The 21,528-nt window shown below is 46.3% G+C and overlaps 1 protein-coding gene across 5 annotated transcripts in view; it reads right to left on the bottom strand.

Moving 5' to 3' along the window:
• The window catches only part of Dpp6 (dipeptidyl peptidase like 6), a 927,623-nt gene that overhangs the window by 80,125 nt on the left and 825,970 nt on the right, over positions 1–21,528 (bottom strand). For all 5 annotated transcript variants that reach the window (XM_021163977.1, XM_021163979.1, XM_021163976.1 and 2 more), the window contains exons 9-10: positions 11,436–11,590; positions 8,559–8,656 (exon numbers count right to left, since the gene is read on the bottom strand). In XM_021163977.1, the coding sequence (XP_021019636.1) occupies positions 8,559–8,656; positions 11,436–11,590 (253 nt within the window). The remainder of the gene's footprint in view (positions 1–8,558; positions 8,657–11,435; positions 11,591–21,528) is intronic.

Genomic DNA, 21,528 nt, shown 5'->3' with positions numbered 1-21,528 from the left:
CTCATAAGAGACAGCTATATCTGGGTTCTTTCAGCAAAATCTTACTAGTGTATGCAATGGTGTCAGCATTTGGAAGCTGATTATGGGATGGATCCCTGCATATGGCAATCACTAGATGGTCCATCCTTTCGTCACAGTTCCAAATTTTGTCCCTGTAATTCCTTCCATGGGTGTTTTGTTCCCATTTCTAAGAAGGGGCAAAGTGTCCACACTTTGGTCTTCGTTCTTCTTGAATTTCATGTTCACGACACTATCTTGTTGCCAAGGGAACATCTAGACTATCTTGGTCATGCTGGGCTGTGTGAATAGCCTATAGACACTTGCTTGGTGTCAAGGCCACTTATATACCTTTCACATCTTCCCTCTGTGAGGATGGTAGGGGAAGGTCTGGTATCTGGCTTTCCTCTCCTCTTTCCATTTCCTCCACTCTGACCGTGACCCCAGATCTTCTGCTCAGACATCTTGATACCACCCTGTCTATTTCTATTCTTGACACTGGGAAGTCACTCACTCTGACCTCTTGGGGTCCTTCCACTGAATCCATACCTTTCACATCTGATCTTAAGTTAGGGTTTTCCTGTGGCTGACTCAGTGTTCACAGTGCCTGCTCACTACCTCTGTGCCAAACTCTATCAAGACCCTCTGTATAAGATCCTGCTTATCACAGCCCAAGCATGCATGGAAAAGCAGAGTTTGCCTACTTTAGTGACTGAGTACTTGCAAACCTTCTCAGAGCCTATAATCCATTTCCCTTCCTTGTTCACCCAACTTTTTTATGATGCTGTGACCTCTGCAGGCTCTTGTTTCATAGAGGAAATCTTTCTTGTTTCTGATATCATTTGCTCACTAACTCCCAAGTATGACTCTGAAGTATTTTCACTATATGACAGTCTTTTTTCCACTTAAAATTTATTTTATGTGTATGGGTGTTTTGCCTGCATGCATGTCTGTGCACCGTGTGCATGCAGTGCCCATGAAGGCCAGAAGAGAGCACCAGATCCTCTGGGATTGGAATTAAGGATGGCTATGAGTTGTCATGTGGGTGCTGGGAATTGAACCTGGGTCCTCTGGAAGAGAAGCAAGTTTTCTTAATCATAGAGTCAACTCTGACTCCCTGAATTGCTTTTATATAAGATGGTCAGATACTGTTGGGTTTCCCTGGTCTGAAGACTCTAGTGTCTCTTTGCACCGAGGCAGCAGATCTCTCAGCCTATGCGGACTCTATCCCTCAGATTACAAGCTCCTTCTGAAGTTGTGGATTCCCAGGATTCCTCTTCTACCAGGCACAGGGGACCCCAGAGGAAGACACTGATATGCTGGGTAGCTCCCTGGCAGGACTTGTTATAGCAAGAACAGAGAATTCATGGGAATGGAAGAGTCAGTGGGACCCTTGATCCTCAAAGACAAAGCTCCCAAACCACTTTCCTGGAGACACAGGAAGAGATTTGCTCACAGCAAGTCCTTGAACAACCCTGCTGGTGGCACCAAACAGAGTATCAGGCTTACAGTAAGCCCTTTGAATATATCTCCTAACTGTAAGAATCTGAGAAGGGAATGAAGAGGAGGCAACTTCTGCTTCTAAAGGAAGCTGAGGGCGAGAGAGGATCCCAGGTGGCAATGGACTCTGGCTTTAGAGACCCAGGCCTGGTCCTGTAAAGGACCAGGGGTCCCAGGGGTCCCGTTAGCAGTCACCCACTCTCTTCTTCTTTTTGGTCTCTGTGAGTTATGGGAGGAAGTGTGAGGGATGTGAGGAATCTTTAGAAGCCCTAGAAACATCAGGACCCTTGAGATGGGAAGATGGTAGGGAGACCTAAACAAAACACTGACCTGTTGGCAGTCAGCAGGTATACATTCACTCTCCCACACCTTAATGCACACAGGCACATGTGAAAACATACTGCAGGCCAGAGTCTGTCAAGTCCTGCTCTCTTACAGATGTCCTGAAACCAGTGTCCCTGTTAGCTAGCTGTGGCTCAGGGGAGAAGGCTAGCTGTCACTTAAGCCCTTTGCATTTACCATCAACAGACTCACCAGTCTTATGACATGGTCTGGAGAAACTTGTTCAGAACGCTGCTGACATACTCAGATGTCAATGCTGCTTTGTGCTGATGGCTACTCTATTTTCAGGCTTGCCAAGGAGCCCATCATTTACTACTGTCTACTGACAACATCCTCAGAATGCTCCAGGAGCCCCTGCCACCTGAGTTACAGCACTGAACATCAGATTTTCCCTGTTTCTCCCCCTGGAAATGAATCTAATCAGACTTCTGAGAATCCAATTTCCAACTCTTATGAGCTAGGCATTGTAACTACTGAAGGAGTCTAATCTAGTCATTGGTAGTGACTCTGTGCCATCCTTTGCAGTGAATCTATGGGACAAAAGTTTCTCACTCCCCTGTCTGGAATGACTGTCACTTCCATCACCCAGAAGAACTTCCTAACCTGAGTAGCCAGGACCCACCACATTGTGGCACTGTGTTTAAACCAGAAAGGAGAAGGGCTGAGTTTCACATGTATGTTGGCATAGGCTGTGCCATGGGTGCTGCATGTAGAAGAGAAGTTGGTGTTAGAGAAGACTTGACAGTCTCAGTGACCCAGGAAACAGATTTCTCACTACTCCCTCTGTACAGTCTGGGTGTACAGTAAGTTGGCTGGTTGCTACATACACACTCATGGGCACTCACAATCTCTACATGGCTATGGGGAAAAACAGGGAGAGAACAAGCATCTATATTTACACTTGTAATACAGTACATACTACAATACATCCCTGTCTCTGTAAGTAGCCTTATTTCTATCTACATTCAGATCCAAATGTATAATACCTATGTTTAAAAAATTATAATTTAAAACATATTCATTTATTTATTTTTATGTGTATGGAATTCTTGTATGAATTATTTACATCACAGGGCTATTCTTGGTTCTCCTTTACACATTTCCCAAAATGCCTCTGATGTTGGCAGGCTCCTGATGTATTTATGAGGTGCTCCCAACACTTCCACTGGATCTTCTCACTCTGCACTTGGCTCCTGCCCCATCTCTTCACAGCCCACAGCAGGAGGCTGCCATAGCTTTGGGGACTGTTCACTCCCATGGAGGCTCTTCATTGCCCTAGTGCCTAATACAGTTCATGGCACATAGAACAATTGGGGGCCTGGGAGCCATGTGGAAGGATTTACAGGGCCAGTGTAATACAGTAACAAGGAAGTCAGACTGGAGAGAGGCAAAGAATAGACATGTGTCAGGGAAACCAACACAGTATTTGGTGTCTTTCCTTGCCCTATGCCTGCCTGCTGACTGTAGGCTTGCCTGCGGACTGTAGGTCTTCCTGCTGACTGTAGGCCTGCCTGCTGACTTAGGCCTGCACTTCCAAGATTCTTGGCTACTTCTTCCTACATTTTCAAGGGCATTAAAATTTCTTAGAATTGTGTGTGTGTGTGAGTGTGTGTGCATGTGTGGAGGTCAGAAGACAATGTTTGCAAGTTGGTTGTGGATCAAACTTGGGTCCAAGTTTTCAGCCCAGGCTTGGCTGCAAGTGCCTTTACCCACAGGCCCATCTCACTTTTCCTTGAGGTATTTGAAAAAGTTCCCTTTATACCCTACATGAGGCAAGGGTCTCATTTCACTTTCTAAATTTGAAGTATTATTTTTTTACTTTTTATTTTTGTGTCTCTGTATATGTATGCCACATGTATAGGGCTGCCTATGGAGACCAGAAGAAGGTGACAAGAGTCCCCTGGGACTGGAGTCACAGGCAGTTGTGAGCTGCCAACAGACATGCTTGGAACCAAATTCTTCATCCTCTGGGAGAGCATCAAGCACTCTTAACCACTGAGCCACCTCTCCAGCCCCCCTATTTCACTTTCCTCAATGGAGGCTGTTGCCAATGTCTAATGCTTAAATGTTAGTCTCCATATTCAGATAGGACAAAGGAAACAATCTATCCTCAAAATTCTACAGAAATAGTAACTTTGGTTCTAATATTTAAATTAATTTACTCATTCAGCAAATGTATCCTGAACGGAGATAACACACCATTTCCTGCTACAGAATGGTAGTACAGAATTATAAGTGGTGTGTGTGTGTGTGTGTGTGTGTGTGTGTGTGTGTGTATGCATGCATCCCTGCCTCATTCACTCCACATTGTAGGTGGGTCAGAAACTGTAACAAGTCAATAAAGAAAAGCCAGTGTCTCTCCTGGCTCTAAAGGGGAGAGCAAGTAACCCTGAGCTCTCAGAAAGTGCTTTCTTGGGATAAGGGGTGGGAGTGAGGGATGTGGGAGCATGCTGGAATGATAAGTCAAGTAGAAGGTTTGAGTGATGAGTGCTTCAGCTGTTATAGAAGCTGTCCTTTCCCTCTCTGTGAGCCTCATGACATGCTGTGGTTTAAATATCACTGTAGCTACTGTTTGGAGACTCAGGGGAAGGTAGGAGAATAACAGACTATGGGGACGATGCTGGTGGGCAAGGGAAAGGATGGGTAGGAAGGAACACATTCTTGCTACAGTCAAGGATGTGATCCAGATGTTCAAGGTGAAGGTGGAGTAGCCTAGGCTGGAATGGGGAAGCTTTGAGGCCTAAGTGCAGGAAGGGGATCAAGCATTCCAGCTTGGTAAAGACTGCTCAGTTTCTGAGGCCAGTTGGAAATGTTAGGTGACTTCATCCAGCCCTCCTGCAGAGGTGAATGAGTTCCTGGAGAATTATAGTGAGTATCCCTTCCTGTATTGACTGCTTTTGACTGACTGGGCAGCTTTTAACCCTGCTGCTACAGAGGACTCTTCTGGACTCTGCCTGCTGGAGCAGCAGGAACCAAGCAAGTTCAATGCCACATGTCTGCCAACTTATCTCTAGATACGCAGCTTCTTGAATGTCATCTGGACCCATCTGGACACATTCTTGCATCTTTTGTTAAGCCTAGAGTTAAACCAAATCTTCAACTCAAGTCCTTGACTCACCTGAGACTCATAGTTTGACCGCTTAATTGACAATGCCCAGTGGTGATGCTAAGCAGCCAGTTAGCAATATAAACATGAACTTCATTGGCAAGTAGGGGAGAGCTGTGGCCTGCAGAGAATATTCCCAGCCAGGAGACTGATGGCTCTATGGGTCAGACCTGTGGTCCCTGCACAACCTCCTAGAGTTTGACAGGTACCAGAAGACTACTAGTGTTTTTGGAAAGTCAATTATGTCAAATGATGTTTAATGATTTTTCCCCCCTGGGGCATACAGGATGTCTTGCTATAGCAGACACAGAAAAGACTATTTTCCTGAAGAAGACATAAGTGAAAGGATGTTTTGAATAGCAGACACATGAAAAGATGTGTGATGAAGGAGTATAAATATGATCCTACATATAGTTGGAGTAAGAGCATTGAGCATTGGTTTGGTTTGCTCTGTCTCACTATTCTACTCTAATGACACATATGTTTTGGTACTTAATAACATGTATGTATTGGTGCTTAATAACATGTATGTATTGGTTCGCCTTACATAGTATTGTTGAGCTCAACTTGTGGTAATGCTGTCATTGAGAGACACTTGCCCAAGAACTGCTTGTGAGGTTCCTGTGGCAGCGTGCCCCTTCCATAGCCTTACCTCAGGCTGGTTGGTGAGCTTTCAGTTTCTTTAAGATTAAACTACACCTGCTGGTTCATGTATGGTGTCTGCCTGCTGTGAGGACTGGACTGAAGCTGCTCATTTGTGTGTGGTGTCTGCATGCCTAAAGGACTGGTCTGCAAGTTGCTATGTTGTATTTGGTGTTTGCTATGGAACTGAACTGCTCAGAAAAATGATTGAGCTCGCCCCCAAAGAACTATTGCTAACAGGTCCACTTCCCCCACATCCTAAAAACTTTTCTTTTCCACTATCTCTGCTTGGTGGTGGGCTAGAGGAGAGGTTGGACCCTTATTAAAAGTAGGTTGCAAGAAATTTATGCCTACACTACACGTTTCTATAATGGGAATTTTCCTCCTTTTTACAGAGGAGAGAACCAGCAAGAAAGGCTGGCAATGTCTGAGACCACAGAACTGAGTCTAGTCTGTTTACAGGGAACCTCATTTCATGTCAGGGCTTATTTGTCTGGAGCTCTGTTGATGTCAGGAAGCCTCTTCCATCCATTGCTAGGGGTGGGTAGAGAGGGACCAGGGCAGATCCAGGACTCTGTGATGCACAGAGAAGCCCTATAAGACTCAAAAGGTTCAAGGCGGAGAAATTCTGGTTTAGTCTATGACCTGGGCAAATGGCATCATTTTTCTCACACTTTCATGATTCATCTCAGGCCCACGGCTGTTTACATGTTTGTGACACTTTGCCTGATTACTGTCTCACTCTTTACACTGTAGGTTTCATGTTCATTCATTACTAAATTCTTACAGTCAGGTTGAATGACTGGCAAATGTCAACTGTGCTCACACTGAGACTGCACTCTGATATCTGTATGTGCTTCTTAGAGGAATCTCTACTGGGACCAGCGAGATGGCTCAGAGGTGGAGAGTGTTTGCTGATCTTGAGGGAGACCTCAGTTTGGTTCCTAGAACCCACATGGTGACTCCCAACCATCTGTAACTCCAGTCCCAGGGGATCTGAACCCCTTTTCTGGCCTCTGCAGGCACTGAGTACATGTGCTGCACACATGTTTAAATGTAGGCAAAATACTTGTAGATACAAAATAAAAACAAATAAGCCTTTAAAACAAATACCTCTTGGCAGTGTGACAGAGAATCAGTAGGTATAGTGAGTGGCATCTGCGTGTCATAGATTTGTGTTGTTCTCGAGGAATGCTACTGCATTTAGCTTAAAGAAATTTGAGCAAGCAGAAGACCTGAAAGCTAGAATTCAAACTTCATGTCCTGACTATAGCTAATTTTTCATTGTCCTTGAAGTTAATCAAGCCTGTGGAAACAGCATCACCAAATTGACTAAACGAGACTCCCAATTAACTCAAACAGATGGCTGAAATTTTCCAGGTGACTTTCTGTATTAATTCAGCACATTGGCTAGACCAGGCCCCAGGAGGCTTGGCAGGGATTGGCTGAGAGGGGAATGATGGAATAGAGGGATCTTCAGGAAAGATAGGTAGCAATAACCTGAGATGTTTCATTTTAGTTAACAATATCAGGGAAATGACTGGCCTTCCTCAGCCAGTGCACATGGAGGGGTCTGCCTGGTGATGTGCCACAGGGGTTCTGCTCTAGGAAGCTGCCTGGGCTCAGGGTTAGGAGACCTAAGCTTAGGGTACCTAAACCTGTCTGGCAAGGGGTAAAACTAGTCCAGGGTAGGAAGAGATAAGAAGAGGTTATCGTTTTACGGAGCACAGGTTCCAAGCCTGGTTTGTCTCCATTTTCTCCCATGGGCACCATGGCATCAAGTTCCACTGAAGAAAGGGTTAAAAGACCCTCACTGGAATTCTGCAGGGGAAGAGGTGCCACGGACCTCTCTGAATATCATTCTTTTCATCCCCTTCCCCAAAGCACCCAAAGCCCCTGCACAATTCTACTGAGTTCCACCATGTTGCTCAAACAAATGAGCACTGCTGTCTTAGAGACTCACTGCGGGAAAAGAAAACTATACAGTAGGGAACAGAGGGTACAATGTCAGGAAGAGGAGAACAGAGCATGAGCACGTGGTGGGGAACCCTCCTCAGGAGGAGCTGGAGCAGCTGGGCCAAGCACTTGTTCTCCCAGGAGCTGCCAGAGACGTCTAATAATGTGGAGCTTTGTAAGTGACTGAAACCTGAAGTCCCAGGCTAGTTAGATGATAAAATTTGGCCTGGGTACCTGCTGGGTCTCCAAACAGGGTGCTCTTGGCTCACACAGGTCCATTTAGACAGGCAGTGCCTTAGATGTGTGAGCCCTAGGATACTACACTCACTGTCTGTCACTGTTCTCACCAGAGAGGTACAGTGGCCATGGAACTAGACTCTAGATGCTACCAGTCCCCACATAGCTTGACTTTAAGGGCAAAGCTGATATTCAAATCATGCCATGTAGATGGGATCCCATTTGGCTGCTCTCATTCAACTAGACAGTCTATACAAAGTTGATATTTCTAGCAATTGACCCACATGATTTTCCATGTGCCCTCTGAAGCACATGGCTGCCACCCACTGGGAAGTCTGGCCTTCTTAGAGCAGGACCCATCAGCATGTTAAAGGAACTGGTCAGTTAGAGGTCTTCTAAAATCCTGAAAATGGGTTGCCGCTTACTGAAATCTGGTTCCAGGGTTTTCATGTACCAGGCCATTCATGGGTATCATCTGTCTGCTGTGTGAATGTCCCAGCTGAGACAGGGGCTGACCAGACATGCTTTTCCAGAGGACCTTCCCTTTCATGGGGCAGGTTCTCCACCTTGATATATGGTAAAGAATTAAAGTATATGCTGCCTGGTGTTTTCCCTCTTTTTTTTTCCCCCAGGTAAGCAAACCACACATCAGCAAGGAAGGCTGAAAGAACAAAGTGCTTGGAATCTAGCCATTGCTTCAAGAAAGCCCATTCTGGAGATGCTGCATTGATGGCTTCCTTTTGAATTTGTTCCCAATGCAACAGTACATGATACCAACCTCATGCGAGGGTCATCAGGTGGCATCATCTCCAGGTCGTGGGTGGGTCCATTCAAGCCGATGACATGGAGCGAGATGCTGGGGTTTTCACTGCCAGCCTGCAAAGTGAGGGGACAGAGCTGTGAGGGAGAGCAGTCTGAGAGAAATGGCCTGGACTTTAGCAACATCTCTTCTGGAAGACTCCTATCTGGGCACGGTGGAGATCGATAAGGACAGATCAGTTGTGTTTCCGTGTGTGGCTGTATGTGTGTGTGCACATGTGTGCATGTGACATTATGTGTGTGTTTGCACACAATCTCAAACTCTAGGCCTCATGCTTGCATGGCAAATATTTTAACTGAGCTCTCTCCAGGTCTAAACCATGGAATTTTTAAAAGGCAAGGAGATCTTTGGGCTAGCTCTCCCTACCCAGGAGTCTTGGCATTTTCCCATTCAATTCAGTTCACTGAGTCTGCCAATGTCAGTGGGCACTTGGTCAGCCACATGACAGGGAAGGAAACTGTGGGGAAGGGCAGAAAAGGCACAGCGTCACGAAGTGTGGAACATACACAGGAGGTATGGAGCACTGGTCTCCAGGTTACAGCTCACAGGTGGGTCTTCGTAAAGAAGGGGCCACAGACCTGACCAATTCAGGCATCCTTTCAGTCTGGAGAACAAATTCTGAACTGAAAGAGGCTGGGAGAGACGTGGCCTCGTTGGGGCTGGTCTAGCCTGATGTCCTCGCTCCCTCTGTACATTTATGTTAGAGGGAATATGGCTCACAGTAAGGGACAGGGCTCTGACTGTGAGTGGGAGAGAAGAGAGCAGTAGCCAGAACTGTCTGTTAGAGTTGGTGGAGTATCTGCTAAAACATGGAAGCCCAAGAGCTGAGCAAAATGGCAATTTCCAATTCCTCACATGTCCCAGAGCATACTACCAAATAAAGGAGTCTATTAGAGTTTGGGTTGTCAATGACATTTGTTCAGGATATATGTTTATGTGTGTGTACATGTATGTATGATTGGTGTTTATATGTATGGCTGGTGGTGGTGGTGGTAGTGTGTGTGTGTGTGTGTGTGTGTGTGTGTGTGTGTGTGTGTATGTGTGTTATTAGGGGATAAAGAGGGGCTAGGGAGATGTGGACTTAGTCTCATAGACTATAATTAACTGAGTCCAGCTAGCAGACGTTAAATTATAATGGAGACTGGTAGGGGAATCAGAGACACCCCCGTCAATGGCAAATCCATACAAGACTGTCCCAGGAGAGGAAAAGAGACAAGGCTGTGGCCTCAGGGACTCATGTTCCTCCATGCTGGGAGCCTGACAGGCATTGGCCACACTCCCCAAAGACTACTTCCCAAATCATTATGCCTGAGCTCTTGCCTTGTGTGGGTAGCATTTGGGAGTATGCTCTTGGGTGGTGATGTTAGATGAGGTCATGTGGCTGGGGCCCAATGATGGCCTTAGCGTCTTGTCACGATGCCTAATTTATAAAGTGCTGGAGATTTAACCCAAGTCTCTGTGTGTGCTAGGCACTGTATAAACTAGGTACCGTGATGCCTTCCTGTAATCCCAGCAATTGAGAGATAGAGGATCAAAAGTTCAAGGTCATCTTCAGCTACACAGAGAGTTCCTGGGCAGCATGGGACATTTGAGACCCCATTTTAAAAATGGGACTCATGAGACAACATTAGCTTTGCCTCACCAGGACCTGGATCACCAACAGCCCAGTTCCAGCCAGCCAGCCTCCTTGCGGATGTATAGTGGTAGCGAGGACACAGAGCTGGCAGGAAACTACTGTGGTCAGAATTGCCCAGGTCTGCAATATTCTGTTTGGCAGCTGAAACAGCCAAACTTTCTGCTTTCTCTGGTCCATGGTTTTGGGAACCATGTAGAGCCTGTCTGTCTCCTTTGTTCTCATCATGGGTCCTCTACAGACCCAAGGGCTTCTCACAACACAGAAGCATGCACTGCTAGCTTTTAGACAAAACAGGAGGCCTCAGCTCAAATGTTCTCTGGCAGAAGCAGGAAGGTACTGACAGGGGCCCAGCAGTAAGAGCGTCATGCCTGCTTGACTGCTGGTCTTAAGGCAGTCTGGTGATGCCATTGGGAAGTAGGCTAGCCAGCTGTGTGTACCTTAAGAGCTGCATCCAAGTTCCTAGGTGCCAGCCTCCTTCCAGGTGAGGGGGTCACAGAAATTTCTGCATCAGGACTTGCCTTGTGCTTGGATGCTGGTATGTGATGCAGACATGAGATCTATAGGCCCCTCCCACTCTACTGCACCCGTTCTTGCTGTCCCACTGGCTCAGGCCTGCCTCTATCTACTTTGGTCACGATACCAAAATGTCAGTGACCAGCTGTCTTATAAACAACAGAGGTGTAAACCTCACAGCTTTGGAGTTGGAGTCCAAGACCAGAGTTACTAACGATTCTGTCAGGTGAGGGACTGGGCCTCATACATGAAGCCTGTTCACTGCCTCCTCACATGGCTGGAGTGGAAGGGAGAGTCCTCTGGGGTTCTCCTTCATAAAACACTAACCTCAATCTTAAAGGCTCCTCACTCATGGCCTGATCAGCTCTCAAGGGCCCCACCATCTTGTGGTTTCAACATATGGATATTAGGGGACACAGCTCCCAGACCCAGCAGTGACTATGGACAGCATAGCCTCGCCAAGGTCCAGGGATAGGGGACAGGGGAGGTCCTTCCAATCTCCTGAAGCTGCATTCTGTAAGGAGCCAGAAGTGCTGGATTTTTGTCATTTAAACAAAGATGGGACTTTAGTGTGCCATAATAAGCATTTATAGTGCTGCTGGCAAAGGTGGCTGACAATACTTGGAACCAGTGGGTAAAAGAGCTCATGAGTGACTTGGGTTTGACTGAGCCTGCCCTTTGCCTACCTTAGGATAGTGGTAGGGCTTCACAGTGGGGTAGACAGAGCCTGTGTACGTTGGCAGCTCCATAAGTGGAACCCGGGAGTCATTGATGGTGGCATAGGCGAGCCTTGTACCATCTGGTGACCACCAATGAGCGATGTGGCTCTTCAGAATCTCCTCTGTGGGAAAACAAAATAGAGAATGGTGAGCAGAAACTGAAGCTGGGGAGATGGGTTGCAGGGTGCTGCAGGGTGCTGCAGGGGCTGCAAGGATGAGTCTGTCTTTGTCACTGAGGTGCATTTCCTGTATGCAGCAAAATGCTGGGTACTGAATACATATCCAGTCTGTTAGTCTATGTCTTTTTATTGGGGAGTTGAGTCCACTGATGTTAAGAGATAATAAGGAAAAGTGATTGTTACTTCCTGTTATTTTTGTTGTTAGAGGTGGAATTATGTTCGTGTGGCTATCTTTGTTGAGGTTTGTTGAAATATTACTTTCTTGCTTTTTTAATAGGGTGTAGTTTCCCTCCTTGTGTTGGTGTTTTCCATCTATTATCCTTTGTAGGGCTGGATTTGTGGAGAGATATTATGTAAATCTGGTTTTGTCATGGAATATCTTGTTTTCTCTGTCTATGGTAATTGAGAGTTTTGCTGGGTATAGGAGTCTGGGCTGGCATTTGTGTTCTCTTAGGATCTGTATGACATCTTCCCAGGATCTTCTAGCTTTCACAGTCTCTGGTGAGAAGTCTGATGTAATTCTGATAGGTCTGCCTTTATATGTTACTTGACCTTTTTCCTTTACTGCTTTTAATATTCTTTCTTTGTTTAATGCATTTGGTGTTTTGATTATTATGTGATGAGAGGAATTTCTTTTCTGGTCCAGTCTACTTGGAGTTCTGTAGGCTTCTTGTATATTCATGGGAATCTCTTTCTTTAGATTAGAGAAGTTTTCTTCTATAATTTTGTTGAAGATATTTACAGGCCCTTTAAGTTGAGAATCTTCACTCTCTTCTGTACCTATTATCCTTAGGTTTGGTCTTCTCATTGTGTCCTGGATTTCCTGGATGTGTTGGGTTAGGAGCTTTTTGCTTTTTGCATTTTCTTTTACTTTTGTGTCAATGTTTTCTATGGAATCATCTGCACCTGAGATTCTCTCTTCCATCTCTTGTATTCTGTTGGTGATGCTTGCATCTACGACTCCTGATCTCTTTCCTAGGTTTTCTAACTCCAGGGCTGTCTCCCTTTGCGATTTCTTTATTGTTTCTATTTCTATTTTTAGATCTTGAATGGCTTTGTTCATGTCCTTCACCTGTTTGATTGTGTTTTCTTGAAATTCTTTAAGTGATTTTTGTGTTTCTTCTTTAAGGCCTTCTAATTGTTTACTTGTGTTCTCCTGTATTTCTTTAAGGGAGTTATTTATGTCCTTCTTAAATTCCTTTATCATCATTTTGAGAAGTGATTTTAAATCCGAATCTTGCTTTTCCTGTGTGATGGTGTATCTAGGACTTGCTATGTTTGGAGAGTTGGGTTCTGATGATGTCAAGTAACCTTAGTTTCTGTTGCTTATGCTTGCCTCCCTCCTTTTGGTTCTCAATAGTGCTACCTGCCCTTGCTATATCTGACTGGAGCCTGTCCTTCCTGTGACCCTGGTTGTGTCAGAACTCCTCAGAGTCAAGCTGTCTCTGTGATATTGTGATTTTGGGATCCTGTGATCCTGAGATCCTGGGTGTGTCAGAGCTCCTGGAAACAAAGCTGGTTCTTGGATCCTGAGATTCTGGTGTGACCAAGCTCTTGGGGTTCTGGGATCCTGGGATCCTGGGTGTGTTAGAGCACCTGGGAGTGGATCTTCCTCTGGGTGTTGTGGGATTGGTTGCAGAGATTGGGCCCAAGGTCTGCTCAGGGCCCCAGGCCAGACCAGAAGGAAACTGTGCCACTGGTCAGGTAGGGTTCCTGCATCCCTGGATCCCTGGATCCCACTGGTCCCAGTTATGTTGTGTATCCCTCTCCTCTTTCACATGTCCTTCTTTAGATACTGTTCACCTTGCTTTTTTTTGAGACAGGGTCTCTCTTTGGCCTGGAGGTCAACAAATAGGCTAGGCTAACTGGCCAGCAAATCCCAGGGATCTTTCTATCTCCATCTCCCTGTGAGTGTAAGCATTTGTAAGCATATTCAAGCATACTTGGCTTTTTGGTTTTACTTTTTTTTTTTTTTTTGAGACAGCATCTCACCATGTAGCTCAGCTGCCCTGAACTCTATGTAGAACAGGCTGGCTGGCCTTCAGCTCACAAAGATCCACTTGCCTCTTCCCAGAATGCTGGGTCTAAAGGTGTGCACCACCATGCCCAGACATACTGACTACTGACTTTTTTTTTTTTAACATATGTATCGTGTATATCGAACTCAGCTTTTTTACTGACTGACCTATCTCCCTAGCAGGTAGATTGTCCTCTCAATATGACTTTACAAAAACACCAGAGAAAACTAGCTCACAAAGTGGCATGCTCTTAAAGACAGGCCAGAGGAGAGAGGGAGCTATGGGGAGGCACAACCTTAGACAACAGGTGAGAATATATGAGAGGCGGGGATCCATGTACTCCTCTACCATGGAGGAGGAAGGAGGATGTGTCCACACATGTGCCTCAGCCTTAAACCATCCCTTTCTCTGGGTGACTATAAAACAAAATGGACCCATCCTAGAAAGGACAGAGATAGATGTGGGAGTCCAATCAGAAGTGTCCAATATTCTTCTAACACACAGGCATTTCTACTCACCAGACTTAGAGGTGAACTTTGTAGGGCCAGGGAGAAAAAGCCTACCTTTCTTTGTTTACAATTGTTTTATTTCTAGGATAGGACTTTGCCTATATAGTTCAGATTGGTCTTAAACTAGTGATCCTCCTGCCGCTGTCTCTCAAGTGTGAGATGATAGGCATACCTTACTTCACCTGGTGTCTACTGTGTTTTTTAACATATCCAGAGAAGATATTGCCCAAGTGGTACAAACCAGGTCCTGGGAATTTGCAACTGCCAGGATCCTCTCTGGTTCAGAAACAAACTCACAGTGATGAGAAGCCCTTCTAGATTGTTATTAAAATAATGTCTCCCTCATGCCATAGGTAGGGTCCATTCAGCTGGCCATTGTTACCCCAACCTGCTCTGTGTTTCTGGAGAGGTAGGGAGCCAACTCAGGCAGTTGAAGACACACAGGAGGAAAATCATGTGTCTACTTAGCCAAGAATAGAGAAAGCTGAGATAGTTGGGAGTTACAGGCCAACATGGGTATGGAGGGGAAGCAGATGCATTGGAGGACTGGGGACTGCACCAGTGTCAGGACCTTGGATGCAGAATAGATTGTAGGGGGCAAAGCTTACTAGGAGGAGTCAGATCTTGCCAGTGCTGGCCTGAGTGTTACTTATGAAACATATTACAGCCCAGTCAGAGGGCTCCTGAGTCTCTCTAAGAGCTGGCTGCATCTGTAAGGGACCTTCTGATGGTACACAGCTCTTCTCTACCTCCTCCTCCCTGGGGGACCTAGGCCCACTGAAGGAATTAGGAGCCCCACTAAGTTGTGTTATCCTGTCCCTCACCCCCCTGCTCAGTCCCATTGAGCTCCCTCCCACTGGCTTTTGCAGTTTTTCTCCTTACTGCACAGGGAAGTTTTCCAGGAATCACAGCCTCATCTCAGGTCTCAGAATATGCATACCTTTTGTCAAGATGACTTTTCCCATCCAGGGCAGCCTAGGCTAGTATACAGAGCCACAAAGAGGGAGTTTAGGGGTTCTGGGGTCCAGGGTTCAAGCTATAATCTGCCTGTCTCTTTTTAAGTCCCCATCTATTGAAGTGACAGTGATCACTGTAGCCCCTTGACAACTATTCTGGCTGTGCTGGGATCTCATCAGTGTCCATCTAGCTCCACAGGACATTTCTAGTGCCCTTGAGGACACAGAGGTGAGTGAGCAAGCTAGGGAGTGAATGAAGAAAAGAAGATGAAGAGGAGGAGAAGGAGAAGAGGGGAGGGAGAGGATGGGGGATGAGGAAGGAGAGAAGGAGGAAGAGGAGGAAAAGAGGAGGGTCCAGAAGAGAGGAGGAAGAGGAGAGGAGGAGGACAGAAGGAGGAGGGGTGAAGCAAGAAGAGGAGGAGAGGAGGAGGAAGGAAAGAAGAAGGAGGAGGAAGGCACAGACCAGGCTTCACGGCTTGTAATTTTTTTGTGTTTTCTGCAGCAGAGAGAGTGATTTTGAGGTGTGAGTTTGGAATGAGGTGATTCAAAAATGACTTTATGCAGAGTCACCTGATCTGCAGGAGTGCTCACAAGGTAGAGTGAGTAATGAGTCCCTGCAGATGGTCTCTGGAAAATGCAGCCACCTTCTAAAGAGAATGCACTGCAGGGGCTAGACTAGAAGGGATCTATTGACAGTCACCTAAGGTGACCTAGCAGGGCAGGAGGAGGAGGACCAGAGTCTGGGGAGGCAGCAGAGGTGCCTCACTGCTGGCTTGTGCTCCAGGGAGCCCAGGCAAACCCAGTAGAAAGGTGGCTGGCCACTGCAGAGACAGCCAATGAAGAGACAAGCACAGTCACAGCAAAGCCCTGGAGAAGAAACTAAGAGGGAAAGATGGGTCAGCTGAAACCCTGACAGCATAGCATCTTATGGACACCCCTGTGCAGTGAACACTTTCCCAGCATTCCTTTCCTAACGAGGCATCTGTGTAATTGGCATGAGCCAGATGTACTTCAAAACTAGAGATCTGCAGATAGGGGAAGAATCCCCCTTTCACCAAGACAATTCACTCCATGAGCCCTTTACTCGGAACAACACAAACAGCAAACCTTTCTGAGCAAGTGGAATAGTAATGAGGAAACAGGAAGATCTGGTTTCCCTTTCCTTTTCCTTGCTCTGCTGGGGGAGCAATTTTAGTACACATACAAATACACACATATACACACACGTAATACACATAAACATGGACAAACATACACACACAGACACATGCTCACACACAGACAGACCCACATGCACACACAGACATATACACATAAACATGTACAACCATACACATGCAGGCACATGTGCGCCCAAGCACACATGAAGACAGACATATACATGCACACAGAAGCACACACATGTACACACACTGATCCATCTGAGGACACTGACTCATTGATGGCTTTCTCTGTGAGATGCAGGAGGAGAATGTGGGCATCTCAGCTCCTGGGAGCACAGGCTGGTTTCTCTGTTGCTGATGAAATCATTTGCCATGCTGTTAATTTCTATGGACTACCTTAAGAGTATGTCTAGTATGATAAACCTCCTATTGGCTTGGGGGACGAAGGCCAAGGCCATACACACTGCCTGGAGACCTCCATTCTCATGCCACCGTATGCGACAGGTGTTCAGTAGTGTGCAAATGTGAGATACTGTGTGTGTGAGTGCTGTCTACCCAGATGTGGACTGTGACTCATGGTGACTTGAGAGTGGGGAGAACCATGTTCTTATTCCTGCAGAAGATCCATAGGCAGCCATGGTCTGAATGCTGACAGGGGAAGAAAGAAATTTTGACATTGTGATAAGAATGAACCTGGGGCACCTCAGGCTGATGTGATAGCTGGGCACAGGAAGGCAAACCAGAAACTGTATATGATCTCACTTACATGTGGGATCTATAAAAGATATAGTAATGGACACAGACAGACAGAAGGCAGCGAGTCTTTTTTTTTTTTTTTTTTTTAATTATGGTGAACTTGACAATAGTGAGACTCACCTGGGAAGAGAAGCCTCAGTTGAGAAAACGCCTCCATCAGTTGCCTGTAGGTGAGTCTGTGAGTCAGGGTATTTTCCTGATTGATGATCTAAGTGGAAGGACCTAACTCATTGCAGATGGTGCTATCCTTGGGCAGGTAGTCTGGGGTGCATACAAAAGCAGGCTGAGCAAGTTATGGGGAACAATTAGTATCAGAGCCCCTCCCTGGTCTCTGCTTCAGCTCTGCCTCCAGATTCCTGTCCCAAGTTCTTGCCCTGACTTCCCTTCATGAAGGGTTATAAGCTGGAAGGTGAAATAACCTCTTTCCCCAAAGTTGCTTTGGCCATTTTTTTTTAATCGCGTAGCAATAGAAACCTAACTAGGAGAAGCGGTAGGGTGAGATGTAGGGCATATGGGTCAAGAGGGATGGCCGGAATTAGTAATGCCTCATTCACATGAGAAGTGCTCAGCAGAGATATGAGTGTTCTCCCCACAGGACACACTTGATGTCATACATTTACTAGTTACATTCATTTAGGAGTTCAACAAGACCATCATATACACGTAAAGGTTTAACTTGTAAATCATAAAAAAGCACAAAATAAACCATGACTGTATGGAGACGAACATGCTAGCTCTGATCCAGCGAGCATTGGCATTGGGTCTGGGTCATATGAGCTTGGCATCATACATAAAATATACATCTTAGTTTGAGGGAAAACTTCTTAAATAGGGAAAATAATATAGTTCCCAGAGCAGAATCACAGGGAGAATTTGTCCCCTAAAAGAAAGGTTGAAGTACTAACCTTCCCTGAGTGTGACCTCACTTGGAAACAGGGTCAATGCACAGTCGTCATTAGATGTAAGCCAGGCTGAGGTTTTCCTGGAGAGGGTGGACCTTAATCCAATATGGCTGGTGTCCTGAAGAATGGAGAGGTGACAGACACAGGAAGACTGTGCAGTGATAACAGATGTTGGGGTGTTGTGCCTGAAAGCCTGTGTTAACGTTATTGACCAAATCCCAAGCACTCCACCTGAGCAAGGTTCTGTGCCATATGGTAGAGACAGTTTATGAGTTAATCATAAACAACATGTGAGCTGGCAATTTCAAGTGGTCTGGGAGTGATTGGAGCAGACTATAGCGGAGCTGGAGGAAAACAGAAATCCAAACGAAATCAGGAAGACAGAGTGGAGGAGCCTGGAAATTCATGTCCTCCCTTCTTCCAGACAAAGAATGAACGAATCGTAGTTACATGGGAGGCACTATCTACTAGCCCTTAAAGGTTAGCTGTGGCATATTCTGAGTCCAGACCCTACAAAGGGAACAGCAAGTGACAGTCATTGCCTCTCTTTCCTGCTTTCTGCTGGCTGGAATGAAGACAAAGGATAACATTGTGGTTTGGACCTCAGATGTCCATAAAATGGGAAACACCTGGGGACCAGGCTTCCTACTGGGCAGCTTGCTCCTTCAGCAAGTACTGTCCAGACCTGCACAGCTACTGCTATTCCCAAGTGGAAGGCAAGGCTGCCTGCCAGTGTCACATCAGTCTCCAGAAGGGACCTGACCCAGGCAGAGTGTGGTTTCTGTTTGGCCAGCTCTATGACAAGGGGGCTCAGTGACAGAGAAGGCCAATTGCACAGTCCTGGTGGACAGTTGTTTGGGGACAGTGCCCAGCTCAGATGGGAGGTACTAATACCAGGAGGGAAAGCTTGGACTGGAGGGAAGGTCTTTGCACTATGGCAAGGGAGTGGAGGCCCTCTTGGTGGCTGGGTTTAGGGGTCCTTGACCTACAGATCCACTATTCAGGCTCAGCCTGAAGGTTGTGTAGAGCAGCACAGATGGAAAGGGAAGCAGGGACCCTTGGGGACTTGGATAGAAAACAGTCTTAGCTAGTGTCCCACAGGGAGCCTTAATATGTCCCATAGGTGCTCTGTTGAGGTCCCACAGGTCTCGTTTTCTGGGGCAAGGTAAAGTGAGGCTGAGAGGTTAAGGTCTGTTCCTGTTTCATTAAGCACAGATTTTTGCTCCTAAACCTGCTTGCATGTGAATGCTCTCTGACTCAGTGGACTGGGGGCATAGAAGGTAGGCCCACACATTTATCTACATCTCTCTACATCTCTCTACATCTACATCTCTCTACAGCAGGGCCATTTCTGAACTGTTGGAAGTCAGACAGCCAGTGTCACAGACAGGGCATGCCCTGAGCCTGCCTTTTGTATACCTTGTTGGGTGCAGAAGAGAGGAGATGCCAGCTCTGCCATGCTCAGCCTAATTCGAAGATGTCACTGCAGGTCACCAAGAACAACTTTAATGGCAAATGTTTTATGTAGAAAATATCAGGGAAAGGTAACACCTGGGACAGGAGGTCAGGCTCCTGTGCCTGGGCTGTCCTGTTTGTTAGTGCTTTCTTTAGCTCTTCATTCTTCATATGTTTCTTAGTGGGAAGAACCTCCTGAAGCTTAGCCCTGAGGCTTTCTTTTGATGGGGCCCCTTACCCAAACAAATAACAAAGTATCATGTATATATTCCTTTTTTTACTTCATTGTTGAATCATATAGCATTAATTAATTCATTCATTCATTTGGCATTCAGTCATCCATTCACTTAATGACACCCTAACACAGCAGACTGAGAAAACACACTATGGACAAACATGGAGAACTATTTGAGAGTCAGGAGGGAGATGGAGGCAGGAGGATCAGGAGTTCAAGTGCATTCTGGGAGACATAGTGAGTTGATGACCAGAGACATTATCTTGAAGTCCTACAGTCAGTGAATAAGAACAGTATTTGCTTACTGGTTCTGACTGTTCCCTGAGAAACAAGAGTGTAAGTTTTTGTTCAAGGTCACGTGTGACATGGAGTTCCCAACTGGAACTTAGAAGCAGAAAGCAGGGGGGCCTGCTTGGATCTGGAACTGAAGGAGACTCAGGTCAGGAAGGGAGGAGAGGCAAGGCAGCTTTTGATCTCAAGTGACAGTTGCTAGCTGAAGGCCATCTTGTCACCTTTCTGTGCTGGGTGATAGGAACAAATTGCCTCATGAAGAGGCTATGTGCCTGCTCAAGTCACACAGCAGAAAGCAGCATCATGATCCTCTCTCATTCTCCCTGCCACAGTGTATGCTGAGAGTGGATGTGGAGGAGCCATTAGAGCATGAGAGGGCCCTCACTGGAGGGGATAATCAAGTGATCATCAAATGTGAAGAGAGTAGCTACAAGAGGAGCAGATGTGCACGTCAGGCTTTGCTGGAGCAGTGCACCCTGACCACGAAATCAGAAAAAGGAAACTGTCAAAGACTCATGCTGCTGAGGAGGAGATAGACAAGATTCTCACTGATCTCACCAGGGCCATAGCTGGCTTCTGTTGCTCATTCTTTAAGAATATTATTTATTACATTACTTACATATATTTGAGTGTGTATGCTGCATGGATTTGTGCATGGGTGCATGTCACAGTAAGTATATGGAAGTCAGATGGCAACTATAGAAGTTGGTCCCCTCCTTCCATCTCATGAGTCCCAGGGATTGAATTCAGATCATCAGCCTTGGTAGAAAGTGCCTTTACCTGCCAAGCCATTTGGCTCTACTGTTGCTCATTCTTATGCCACATATACAGATGGATCTCCTCTGCAACAGCACAATCCATGCAAGCCACTGCAGCTCAGTGCTCACCACATCACAATCCAACAGCAGCAGCAGCAGCAGCAGCAGCAGCAGCAGCAGCAGCAGCAGCAGCAGCAGCAGCAGCAGCAGCTCCTTAGCAGGGGCCAGAGCACCCAGGGAGGCAGGACTGACACAAGGTAGAGACTGAAGAAAGGGTAGGATACTTCCTTTCAACACCCCCAACCTCCAAACCTTGGCACATTTTGCCCTTCCCCTAATCTCAGGTAGAACTCCAATTCTACACATCTTTGTTTTTCTTTCTTATCAAGATTTATAGGCTAAACACATGGGGTATGTGTGTATGTGTGTGTGTCTTTTTTAAAATTATTGGGTATTTATTTCATTTACATTTCCAATGCTATCCCAAAAGTCCCCCACACCCTCCCCCACACACTCCCCCACCCACCCACTCCCACCTCTTGGCCCTGGCGCTCCCCTGTACTGAGGCATATAAAGTGTGCACGACCAATGGCCCTCTCTTTCCACTGATGGCCGACCAGGCCATCTTCTGATACATATGCAGCTAGACACACGAGCTCGGGGGGTGGGGGTACTGGTTAGTTCATATTGTTGTTCCACCTACAGGGTTGCAGATTCCCCCAGCTCCCTGGGTATTTCCTCCAGCTCCTCCATTGGGGGCCCTGTGATCCATCCAATAGCTGACTGTGAGCATCCACTTCTGTGTTTGCTAGGCCCCGGCATAGCCTCACAAGAGACA

This window comes from Mus caroli, chromosome 5 (genome assembly GCF_900094665.2).
Source record: "Mus caroli chromosome 5, CAROLI_EIJ_v1.1, whole genome shotgun sequence".
Classification (NCBI taxonomy): Eukaryota; Metazoa; Chordata; class Mammalia; order Rodentia; family Muridae; genus Mus; species Mus caroli.
This window is presented reverse-complemented; position numbering and strand designations above follow the sequence as displayed.